The sequence below is a fragment of the Synchytrium microbalum genome, assembly GCF_006535985.1.
Source record: "Synchytrium microbalum strain JEL517 chromosome Unknown SmJEL517_scf0017, whole genome shotgun sequence".
NCBI classification, from domain to species: domain Eukaryota; kingdom Fungi; phylum Chytridiomycota; class Chytridiomycetes; order Synchytriales; family Synchytriaceae; genus Synchytrium; species Synchytrium microbalum.
In genome coordinates, this window is record NW_022158366.1 from 298,753 (window position 1) to 311,417 (window position 12,665).

The following is a 12,665-nucleotide window of genomic DNA, read 5'->3' on the forward strand; positions in this document are numbered from 1 at the left end:
TCGAAGCACTCGACTATTGTCACCATTGCGATATGGGTTGTTTCTATTTGTTGTGTGGTGTTCACGACCGTTGAATATGGCAAGTGGAGGTGGGACCGTACTCCACTGCTGATATCATAAGTAGGGCGTTGGCGGTACGATCGCTCGTGGTGGAATTTCAACATTTTGTTCGTGTTATGTTTTGAGACAGCTGGTGCGAGACTAGCCTTACGCATGAAACGAGAATTGGTGGCTCTTATCGACGACACCTTAATTTCGATGTATATAGGCTTTATGTCCGTAACGACAGACCGTTCATGAGATACGTATTCCAGCAGGCGTCGTCGCAAGCAAAATAGCAACAGAGCAAGGATCCAGATACGTTATGATAGATCTCTGGATCTTGGACGTCTTTTGATGACACGTAGCTTTCATTTAGAACGTGTTTGTCAACCTGCGCCTCGCACCTCCTCCTCGAAGCTTCATTTCTTGCTTACAACTTACAACAAACAAACCTGGTTTAGTGAATACACTCAATTATATAAAACCTGAACCATTGAACCAACGCGATCTCAAAAAGCTTCCGACGGATCCATCCGTGATCGTCTTCATCAAGCCAAACCGTCCCAAACCAAACGCATCCTACGTAAAGCCAAGACCAACGCAGCCTGCCTATCGAGAAGGCCTTGATCCCTTTGAGACTACTGGCAGAGATTAGAGCTGAGTATCTAGCCAAAAGGGGAAGTAAACAAACGACAGAACCGACACCAAATCCATCTTCCAACGCCTTCGTTAGTTGATTCTGTCATTCACACCAATAGTCATAATACTATTAATAGAAGTAATACAGGAGTTGAAGTCGATCAACAGGAATGGCCGGATGAAAAATGTCCCAGAAGAGCATGACCGCTTATTTCGCCTAGGATCATGGGATATCCGAAACAGAACTGCTAGATGGTATAACGGCTGGATGCTCAAGGTTAGTTGCGATACAAGTTGAAATCATTGGTTGGATAGACGCTTTTGGCACGTCGCGTTTTGATTGAATGCATGATTGACCGGAAGTAACATATAATTCTCATTGCTAGCATGTCGACCATACTGCTCCCAATACTGATGGCTTGGACAAGAATACTTTTATGGATGATTTGATGCACGTGATGAGAGACTCGTAAATTGGATCGAGGTGGAAGTGTTGTTGTGGAGTCCCACCTACTTTGTTTGAAAATGGTTGGTTAACCTTTGGTGAGCTTTTTTTAAACACAATTTCAACAAATATGAACTGACGATGTCAACATGTCCAGCAGCATTTTGTAGTTAACCGACCCAGGATCAAAGGTCGCTCACGAAATTGTCAATAAAACATGCGACAAGAGGAAAGCAAAAACATTTCTTTCTTAACTAAATAATGAAAAATCTTTTGAAAAATCTCTTAGCTCAACCATATACAGTTCCTGTACAATGTAAAACATACTACAATAAACACTCCTACTGTGGTTGCTCCAAGTCCACAAACCCGCTAGCTTCTTCGCGTGTGATGACTTGAATGGTCGACACCTTCTTGTTGAAGATGACTCCATAAAACTTGTCGGCGTGAACCAACAATTCAGGTCTAAATGTCGTAGTCACGAATTGTGCGGTTTCACTCAACTCGTGAACCATACCTAGGAAAACGTGATGAAGCGTCAGAAGTCATGCTTCAATGAATTACATGTTTGTGCTGCAGTTTTCTTCTGCCACTCAGCCATAAGGAACTCACTTGCTACAGCAGTCCTATACTGAGCATCAAGAGCAGCATCAATCTCATCAAAGAGGTAAAAGGGAGCTGGATCACATCGCTGAATAGCAAAAATGAGAGCTAGAGCCACCAATGACTTTTGACCACCAGATAACTGATTCATTCGTAATCCTTCATCCTTTCGTGAATTGAAGGATACACTGATGGCTACTCCAGTATAACTATCTATTGACTTTGTTGGTGCATCTTCCTCGTCGTCTTCATCCATAGCGTCGGTCTGTTATGAAAATAAAAGATACGTCTATTAAGATACGAGTTGAAGCGGGAACGCTCCAAAAACAACTCTATTTCATTCAAATAACAAATTACCTGATCATCAGACCTCAATATGATGAGCTCACCACGTCCAGCAGGTACAAGCTTCTCCCATACTTCTCCAAAGAACTTTGCAACTTGGTTGAATGTCCGTTCAATAGCTTCATCCTTCCTTTGATCCAACTTCTTGATTAGATCTTCGATAGACTGTGCAGTTCCAGAGTGAGAGAAGGATCAGTTGCAGATCTGCAGCCGGAAAGGAGACCGAGTCACTTTTTCCCCTTCATACCTTTGACGAAGTATCTAATTCCTCCTTTCTTTTATCCAAAGATTCTCGTTGTCGAGTAAATGAATTGTATTGCTCAAGGGCTTTCTTGTTGACATGCGAGAATTTTTTTAGGTCCTCATTGACTTTATGAAGTTTCTTCAGAAGCTAAAAGATTCGGAAATATACAAATAAAAAGTGAGTAACAGGCGGTATTGCTCTCCGAAAAGACTAATGCTCGGACTTACCCTGGCAGGCTGAGCATCACGATACTTTTCAAAAGCTTCTTCAGGCAAGACACCCAAATCTCGAATGTTCTTGACACATTCGTCCTTTCGTTTGAGCAACACTGCTTTTGTAGCAAGATACTTTTCAAGGGAACGTTGAGTTCGTTCCAATGTCTTGTGGTCTTCAGTTTGCCTGGCCTAGATAGTTGCGATGAGCATAGAAACCCACAACAAAAAAAATCTTGAGTTGGAACCCTAAAACTTACTTTGGCTCCCTCAAGATCCTCTTGCTTGTCTTCCATTGCCTCCACTATAGCATCAACCTCTTGATCAATTTCTAAACAGAAGGGAGTGTCAATCTTTCGTCGTCAAAATTCACACACATCATCAGTGCTTACCCTCCAAACGAGCTTGAGTATCAGCAATCTTCTTGTTCAACTTTTCCAATTCAGCTCGTTTAGCAGCTTCAACGCGAGTTACATTAGACTCCACAGTGAGTTTGGAGAGACGTTGCGTAAGCTCTTCGTGTCGTTTCTTGACACCAGTCAATTCTGTTTCGAGTACCACTTTTTGCATTTCCAGCTGCGAAAATAAAGGAGGAAAAACATATCACCTGTGAGACGAATTGACGACAAAATCTCAGCTATAATCAAGATTGGATACCTGCAGTCGGGCCTTCATCATATTAGCTTTCTCAACTTCTAATTTATCAATTTCAGTCGTACACTCTTCAAGACGACGTGTTTCTACATCAGTCAAATTGCGACTTAATGGCACTTGAAGCTCTTTCTGATGAGCTTCTCGTTGAATCTTGTAATTGCGAGTACTATTCGTCAAATCCCGAATGGATCGTTCCTATATCAATTTGAAAGATAAGCGAAAAACCAGACCAATTACCAGAGTTACCAGAGAATGTAATCTGCCTTACAATGGCATCAACCGAGTTCACCAACGCATCCATCTCTTTACCCTTTTCATAAGCTTCCGAGGCACTAGTAGTACCAGAATTCGACATCTGGGTACGTTGAGCCTGCAATTGAGCAAGCTGAGCACGATGGGTATTAATTTTTTGATCGAGAAGAGCAAGATCTTTGTCAATCTGCTCTTGTCGAGCTTCTGCTGCTCCAAGTTTCTCTTGCCAGCCTTTGACGGCTTTGGCAGCTTCAAGTCTTGATCGTTTCGTGTCGTGCCATCCACCAGTCAGTGCTCCTTTACGATTCGCGCTATCACCTAAGAAGCATTTTGAAAAGGTAAGCAAAAAAGTACTGATTAAAGATCTCTTTTCGCAAGGACTGTAACGACTCATGCGTCGAATATACACCCTTACCATCTAGAGTCACAGCTTGTAATGAATGGCTCTTGGCAAATCGTGCTCCAATTTCCAATGAAGGTACAATGATGGCTTTTCCAAATATCTAGATGCCAAAATATTGAAGTAGCATTAATGAAAGAGCAAACGATTTATTTTCCACACTGAATTGTGTTGTTAATCGAGATAATTCTCGCTCACATTCTTAAAAGCGGGTGCGAACTTGGCCTCATATTGCAGCTTTCGAATCATGGGCACAGCATCCCTGCTGTCTGGGTATGTAGAATCTTTGGCTCGAACACGAGAGAGAGGTATGAAGGTAACTCTTCCAGATCTCTCCTTGTTCAAAGCATCAAGAAGAACCTGTGCAGTGTTTTCATTGTCAACCACCACATGGAACAGACTATCGGAGAAAATTCACTGTTAGAACAAGAAAAACTTGATACGAGTTCGTAAGAATTGTTGCTTACCTATTGCCAGCAACTTCTTCGACTGCAACACGATACTTCTCATCAACATCAAATAGCTGATATATGGGTCCGTGAACACCAGGTATATCGCGCTGCTCAACAATTCGTTTGATGGCTCTGATACCATCGCCGATTTCCTAGAAGAAAAGACATCAGGCATGGCGAACAGAGAGCCTGCGAGAACTTTGTTAACTTACTCTTGGCATGGTACTACTCAGTGCTCTTTCACTTTTTTGCCTTTCATCAACACACTGGGCAACGGCTTGAGTAGCTTTAGCTTGCTCGCGCCAGAATACCCTAAACAAACAAGGATCAGAGACACACCTATAGTTTGCAATGAGCACAAGACATTTACCTCTTGTGTTCGTCCAATTCTGTGAGAGCAGTTTGTAGTTTTTCAACATCAGCCTCAAATCGAACAGTCTCTGTTAAAATATCTTCGACTCGAGCTTTGAGTGCCTTGATGGCTTCATCCAATATTCCAATTTGCTTTTGAGTATCGATCTTATCTTGCTCCAATTGCTTAATTTGAGAAGTTTGAGCAGTGATGCTGTTCGTTATAGCCCTGATTTCGGCATTGAGGTATTCATCACGAGCAGCTTGAGTTTTGAATTGAGCATTACGACCTTGTTTGGCATAGAGAGCATCTCGTTCTAACTCTAACGTCTCTAGCCTATTTTCGAGCAAGAGGGAACAGAATTTAGGAGGTTTGTCATTACAGCCCAAGAAAAACGTTTTCTTATTTTACCTTTCCCGCATTTCTTGTTCAGAAGCTGCAGCTGCTGTGAATCGAGGCAATAAATCGGCCATTGAAGCTTCTTTGACTTGAATCTCAGCGTTTACAGTTCTCAGTTCATTTGTGACTCGTTGCTATGAACCGGAGTTGGTGACATGATCGTATATGAACATGGTAACTAGTACCAACCTTTCGTTCTTGCCCGTGCTGAGCATTCTCGACCAACTCATCGAGACCCAATGTCGTATGTTCATGAGTGCGAACATACTCTTGCAAATCGTCATCGAGAAGTTGCTTTTCATTCTTGAGATCAGCCATATCAATACGGAACGCCTTAATCTCCTTTTCGATTTCCTATGTTTGTATAAAAAAAGTCAGCTATGTATTGATGTATATTGTTTGTGACAAAACAATCACTCACAGCAATGTGCTTTTCTCGATCATTGAATGCATTCTGCTTCTCAAAAGCTCCTTCTGCATCTGAGCGACGGTCTTCTTCGAGCTATCGATACATGAGTTGTTAGTATGAACAATCTGAAGTTGCCAAAGAAAGTCTTCCAGCTTTACCTGTTCCAGCTGATTATTGACTTCAGTTTGATCACGATGGTAGACTGAATACTCGAGACATCGTCTTTCTCGGTCCTTTTCTTGAAACTGGACCAGTTCTTCCTTTTCAGTCTCTAGTTCAGTGAGACGTTCTTGAATGTATTCCAGAAGTTCATTGATTTTGGCTCGTTTTGCATCTAACGGTAAGCAAATCTGTCAGACAAAAGAATCGCTTCATGCAAACTACCGATGCAGGATCCATACCAGTTTCGTCCATAATCTTTAAACTCTCCTGCCTCCTTTGCTCATAAACACGAGTGCCTGCTACATCCTTAAGTAGCTGCAACCTCTCTGCGTCCTTGGCGTTTGTGAGCATGGTTATCTGTTGTGAGAGAGCTGCTAATTAAGACCATACAATCCCAGCACGAGCGTGTGTTTGCGTATGCTTACTCGTCCTTGAGGCACGATGTAGTATGGATTGGATCGTGAGAACCCAGCAGCCTCCAGAAGATTGATGACGTCTTGTTTGCTATATCGAGATTTCGGAGGGTGAAAAAAACAACCAACAAACTGGAATAATGTCAGCATACGTGACACTCTTCTTGTCTAGCGAATATTCATCCTTCTTGAGACCAATGGTCCTCCTCAGAACGACTTCATCTTTGCCAGTCTATGGGAAAACAGGAGGATTGAGGAGCTGACACTCGATGAAGCATCAGAAACTTCTTACTGGAAATCGATTGTCTGTGTTGTCAAATGTGATCTCTACATAGGCAGTCATTGTCGCAGGACCTGAACCTTCCTACAAACGAGTATTAAGGTGTGAGCACAAGGATTGGCAGCAAAACCCAGTAGGAGGTGTCATTCAACTTCCATAACACTGATCTTTCTTACATGTAGCAGCGATTGTCGTTCTTCTTTACTCATGCTGTGGTATGCATCTCCAAGAACGAATCGAATAGCTATAAACACGTTGAGCAAGGTTTGCATCAGTCACTCATTCGAAATGTCTCAATTATTGATGTACACACCCAAGAAGAAGTTACTCTTTCCAGATCCGTTTCTTCCCACTATTATATGTAATTGTATGTAAGCTTTAATTATACTCGCTATACCTTGGCACATACCGACGACATTGTGTTTTGGACTGAATTCATCAGTCACAGTTGATTCTCGATAGCTCTTGAAGCCTTGAATAGATATCTATGTGTAATCAAGTAAGAGTTAGCTGATTATTGAGGATCAGAGCTACGTGATCTTGAACCTGCCTGCTTGATATGCATCTTGTATCATCTAGCTCTGCTTCGCTCTTTCAAACTGTCAACTCGCTTGAAAGAATATGAACGAGTTCGAGGAGACCTGTTTGGAGAACTCTATAACGTGTAATATGTCACGATGGCCTCGAATTTCGCGTCACTGCACGTCAAAATTGACAAGCCTTCATTGAAATCTTCTCTGTCGTTTGGAACGGGAGTTTGAAGCTCAGTCAGAGAACGCTTAGAAGAGAAAGATACACGGCGATCATCATGATGAAGAGTGGTCTGTCTATTTCAGTATTTCAGGTATGTGAACAGCGGATAACGTGGAATGCAACAACATCTTTGAGGTTGATGTGGTCGAAATAAGAAAGTCATTAACGCATACATGTACATTGTAATGAGGATGGCGTATTGTTTGGTGATGATATGAATCTACGTATAAATACAAGTATGCAGCCTTGCCGCTCCTGTACAATTACACTGTGTGTTTGTGGAGTGGAGTCGAGTCCGTCGTACAGTCCAAGAGTGCTAGACAGGAGCAGCTGCATAGCGCATAGCACTGACTACAACCATTACAACGAATCGGTTACCAGTCTATCTAGAGAACCCATCAAACAAGTCAACATCCTCTTTTCTGATGTCGGTGACCGTTGGTACCAAAAGGAGACGGTGAGTCTGGATATTGCGATACGCCTTGGATCTCATTCGTCCCAACGATATGCCAGCAGCAACTCGTTCGTGGATTACTAGGGAAACAGACCTTGTTTGAAACGACTGGCAGGCACTAGGATGAGGAGCATCAGTGTGGCTCCCCCCTACAGAATGAAAGTGCTAAACCTCATATCCTAGTGCACGACAGCCCAAGATCACAGCTCGGCCTTCTACGTCCGCGAGTTTTCTTCCCTCTCCTCTGTGTCGTGACTTCAGCCATGTTTCTTGAATGTTAGGAATTGCGCAGACAGAAGATCGCTCCTTCCCTGCTTTGAGACAATATTGACCATACTACTGAACTATATAGGCAAGACTAGAGATTTTCGTGTCGAATACCGTAAATTCTCGAATTCTGTATTCTGTCACTAAAAGAATCCTCCATTCCAACAAACATTCTCATTCAGTTTACATCGAATCACCACAATGAACAACGTATATCGTATGATTATAAGATACTGTTGGCCTTCTCGAGATTCGAAACATCTTACAACATGAGTAATCACCGAAGAGCACCACGTCATGCTTGCGAGAGAGTCAATCAGTAGGCTATTTGCTGATGTATGGCCTAGCTTGAGCCTTATTGCACGCGACGTTCAAGGTGATTTTACATATATACGCTTCGAATACGCGTAAGGAGTGATCTGTGATCTATCCGTGATCTGCCGAAACTGTCCTAGCTCTCTTCGGTTGGGTTGTGAACAAGCAAAAGGAGCTAGAATAACAGCCATTACAATACAGAGAAGCAAAGCAAGGCGCCTCCAAATATGAGATTGAAGGCTAAAGTAGCTAATAGCTTCTTGTTTGCTCGTAAGTCTTGTCAGTTCTATTAGCGTGGGAAGCTAACTAATTTCAATTTAGGAATGTGTCAAAGCTTGGAAAAGCTCAGCAAAACTGTATGGATTTATCACTTATCTTGTTGAATGTATACCGCAATATTGCATCTAACTTCTTTCTCTTCCTAGTGGGTGTTGAGATTAACACCAGATCGTCTCCATTTTATTGTCGCAAAGTCAGATGTCGATTCGGGATTACAAGTTTGGGGTCAAGTTAATATGGTAAGTTTATTTGCATGTTTTGGATATCGATTCGTGAATTTGATCACATGTTATACTTGTCCTTGACTCAATTCCAAAACACTAGGATGCCATATTTGAAGACACGAGAATCGAATCCGCACAGCAAAACGAAATATGGCTCGAGTTATCTGGTGAATTCCTACACAAGGCATTGAAATCCACGTTTCATGCTCATGACGTCGTGTTGAAATTGACGAAAAAGGACGATTTACCGGTCCTGTCGTTTGTTATGTCCAACCAGGTAATAACCAGGTTTTGTGTTTCCTTTTTTTTCGCGGCTGCATGTCTTGGCTTACTGTATACTCGAGACTCATCATTCATCTTCGACAAACGCAACAGAGTCGAAGTGGGAAGAATGTGACCGTGATGCAGGACGTGCCTGTACGTGTCATGACTCCACAGCAGACTAGAGAGCTTCGTGAGCCTACCGTCGGAAATTCAGAGGTATTAGAACGTGAAGCGCTACGTTTCAATACGGGTCTCCCTTGTTTTTTTTGCCAGAGGTAACTTTCTCATACTCTCACACTCAAACGTCCTCTCTTTTAACATGCAGATATACATTATGATGCCACCATTAACAAGCATCAAAACCATTGTCGAGAAAATGAAGTCATTCAGCAACTTTGTCACCATCTCTGCCAACAACTCTGGAGATTTCCGTATGAGGGTTGAAGCTAAAGTCAAGGTGGAGACGGCGTATAGAGACTTGATCAATCCTGAATTAGGCAAGTCATATTGGTGATTTTGTATGTTGTGACTTGTGAGTTACAGTGTGAGAAGAGTTGGTAGTGTTGAAAGATGATCGTTTATTTTATTCGCATGTGAGGATACTCAACGCTTCTCACCTCTTCTTATACTTAGATGACTCACAAAAATTATCTCAAGACATCCCACAAGTGGATCGTGATCCTGCTTTATATGCTGAAGCCAGGATTGATGTACGTGATTTCATCAAGTTTTTGCAATCATCTGCTGTGAATCCCAAGGAGGTTGTGTGCTGTAAGTTGGCAAGTGAGCCATTGATCCTTTCCATATACCTTTCTGTTTGCGCTGACGACGGGTCCGAAAGCCATGGAAAAAAATAACTCAGTACCTGGCACGATTGACATTTCTTTCATCACTATCCTGTTTTAGGTATACTAGATAAGAAAGGATTGGTGATATATGTGTATGTCAGTGCCGACGCTACTGCCAATCAATGCGGTTCCCTCACATACTACATGCCTGCAAGGAGTGGCGTGTAGACTGGAGGCTCTTGCAAGGATGTGATCTTTGATCCGTCTTCTTCTTCGCCTCATATTTGTTATTCCAGTCATTTGGAACCATCACTGTTTATAGCAGGAAGTGAATACACTAACTTTAATTTGATTGTATTGTTGATGAAGCTGCACTGCATACAACAAGAGAGCTCAGAAACTTCTGTGTACATTCTGTCTGCCTTTGTCTCGTTAAGAAAGTTAAACCTCTGAGCTTTGGCTTCATGGACGCCAACAAACTCCAAGCCGTTGCCAAAGAACAGAAAGGTGTATAATAAATGGCGTCCTTATGGGGGCACGGAAAGAAGAGCAACAAACATGTCCGTCAAAGACTCCAGTAGGGAGCTCAATTTAATTACTTAAAATTACAAATTACCACACAACATTACTCTAACTCCAACAGCTTCAGCAAGCCACAGCGCCATCCCACCACGCTCACCTCCTCTTAACACCCAACAACTTATTCACATTCAACCTCGCAACTTTCTTGACACTCCTAAACGTCAAACTAACCCTCGTCTTCTCCCTCCTCACACTCACACCAACATCCAAAGCCGCATTAACCACTTTATCATGCACCACATACTCCACCTCATCACGAATTCCATGCAGATACAACGTATATACCTCATCCGACAAGACAATCAATGACCGTGGCGCGAGATATATACTACATGCAACACTCTGGATTCCATTCTTGACGTCTTCAACCTTGTATAGGTCGAGAAAGCAGGATTCGCCAAGCGATATTGTGCCGACGGTTGGATGGTATGCGAGTCCGTCTTCGTGTGGCATTATGCCTTGGGTTGGGAGGTATTCGTTTACGAGGCAGCTAGAAGTGGGTGGGTTGTGTAAGTTCGTGATGTAGTGTGAGAGAACATTAAGGTTGGTTCACTGTGTTGGTGCTTGTCCATTATGGAAGATGCCCATGTTTCCTAGCCTGTCTGCTAGTCGTTGGAGCCATGGAGGTAATGCTTCATGTAACGCTACATTCGTAGATGAGTTTACGGGAGATGATCCCCAGTTCTGAAGCCTTCTAGAAGCTAAAGTCGTCCATTTCGGCTAACAAACGAATAATGTGAGTCGATTCAAAGAGTTGGAACGAGTGCTTCACATTTCAAGAAATGTCGTGATGCGGAAATGCAAAAACAGTTGTAAATTGTAGAAGACGGACGTCTTCAAATATATATTCATAATGAAAACATACTTTGGGAGCAGAATACACCTTGGCTAGCAATGCTTCTTCCTCTTGCTCCTCAATGAAATCAGGGAGATAATAAATGCTGGGAGGTGCATTTACTAGACGGAATGGCTCCAGATCGACAGTGGAAGTCTCTATATCAGGTGCCTGTGGAAGATGTGAGCTACTTGAGGCTTCTCCAGAAATCATCTTGCTGCTCTAAATCGATACAAGAATGTGATTACATTTGAAGGATGGAGAGGATGAACAAGAGGATTTGAAGGTTGCTGCAAGCTTTTGAAATGGTCGTTTGAGTCTATTTCGGCATTGAACTTCGTGTTGCACTATTTCCTTACTTGCACAGCAATTTGAACATCAACACAGTATTCCGCTTTGAACGCAGATGAAACAATTGGTGTAAGCAAACTATGTTTTCATGATATCAAGTAACGTATTCTATGGTTTAATTTTGAAGCGTTACTCGATTTAACGAGACTCCTCAATACACAGGTCGGAATCTATGCACAAGACCAAACAACAATTAGCCAAGCTGAAACGTTTCCACCTCAAAGTATTCAACCTGGAATGAATACATACTTGATAATCGGACCTCGGTTGGTGACATGCAGCCTAAACAACAAGACCCGGAATGAATTAGCGAAATCGTCATTGTGGTAATCCAAAAAAAAAAAAAACAGCAGCTTGGTGCACCAAGACATGAAACTCACTCTCTTTCAGCATCTCCCCAACTACTCGACGGATACGTAACTTGGGTATCACCAGAGTTGACATACGTGATTCCGAGTTTTCCGTCTTCCAACATGACAGGGTACCACTACCAATGTGTAGGAAGATCTGGCCGCCTAAAGCGTATGGGACGGCCCATCTGCCATCTACGTGACCCTGAGGAGCAAGGTCATCTGCTATGACATCACCAGTTTCGGCATCACCTTTAACTTGCACTATTCTGATTTCTGGTTGGGTTGCTGTACAACCTGCTGATGAAGTATGTTGCTCAGATAGTACTGTGAGGTTTACGTTAGAGAGTTTAGGAGACTATGCAGACGTGACACTTCATTAAGCCACAGGTTGAAGCAAGCGCAATGTGATACGATACAGACCCGCAAATCAAACGCTTGGAAGCTTTGCACGCAGCATATAAATACCCCAGTTCCAAGTTACATTTGTTTGTTCTGTTAAATGAACTTAATATAAAGCTGTGTATACAAAATTTATGTTATAGCTTTCGCTCATGATATGGTAAAAAAGAGTTGATTGATTGTGTGTATGCGTGTGTTCAGATGATTTTTAAGCTCTTCGGTGCTGTTGAATGTGTCTTCCTCCCTGCTATTATTGACAAACTAGGAATCTGCCACGGTCTTCTTGTCCAATGGGCCATTTTGTTGATTGTTTGAAGCCTGCGTTTGTATAAAATGAAAGAACGTCCACGAGGGCATACAGCAAGACCTAAACGAGGATTCATGTGAGATAAAAATTCCCAGGTAGACCAAGAGCAATTTTTTGCTTCTGCAACCCATACCTCCTTCCCACGTTCTCTAGCAAGCTGTAGAATCCTCCTAAGCAAAACACGACCAAGC

General features: G+C 42.5%; 2 protein-coding genes across 2 annotated transcripts; one reads left to right on the forward strand and one right to left on the reverse strand.

Moving 5' to 3' along the window:
* Positions 1 to 1,467: 1,467 nt before the first annotated feature.
* Positions 1,468 to 6,512, reverse strand: SmJEL517_g03353 (uncharacterized protein; the record flags this gene model as incomplete). The annotated part of the gene is made up of 23 exons (XM_031169281.1): positions 1,468 to 1,643; positions 1,739 to 1,994; positions 2,087 to 2,239; positions 2,322 to 2,465; positions 2,546 to 2,722; positions 2,791 to 2,861; positions 2,923 to 3,106; positions 3,188 to 3,379; positions 3,453 to 3,754; positions 3,852 to 3,939; positions 4,035 to 4,236; positions 4,304 to 4,440; positions 4,501 to 4,600; positions 4,659 to 4,976; positions 5,052 to 5,173; positions 5,229 to 5,393; positions 5,461 to 5,541; positions 5,607 to 5,782; positions 5,850 to 5,967; positions 6,036 to 6,114; positions 6,176 to 6,255; positions 6,316 to 6,387; positions 6,480 to 6,512. 23 exons carry the CDS (start codon positions 6,510 to 6,512, stop codon positions 1,468 to 1,470), a joined length of 3,426 nt encoding a protein of 1,141 aa, XP_031024760.1.
* Positions 6,513 to 8,319: 1,807 nt separating this feature from the next.
* Positions 8,320 to 9,875, forward strand: SmJEL517_g03354 (uncharacterized protein; the record flags this gene model as incomplete). Its single annotated transcript, XM_031169282.1, has 8 exons — positions 8,320 to 8,362; positions 8,414 to 8,448; positions 8,518 to 8,610; positions 8,696 to 8,872; positions 8,971 to 9,075; positions 9,185 to 9,290; positions 9,493 to 9,630; positions 9,766 to 9,875. The coding sequence occupies 8 exons, from the start codon at positions 8,320 to 8,322 to the stop codon at positions 9,873 to 9,875; spliced, it is 807 nt and encodes a 268-aa protein (XP_031024757.1).
* Between the last annotated feature and the right edge of the window lie 2,790 nt (positions 9,876 to 12,665).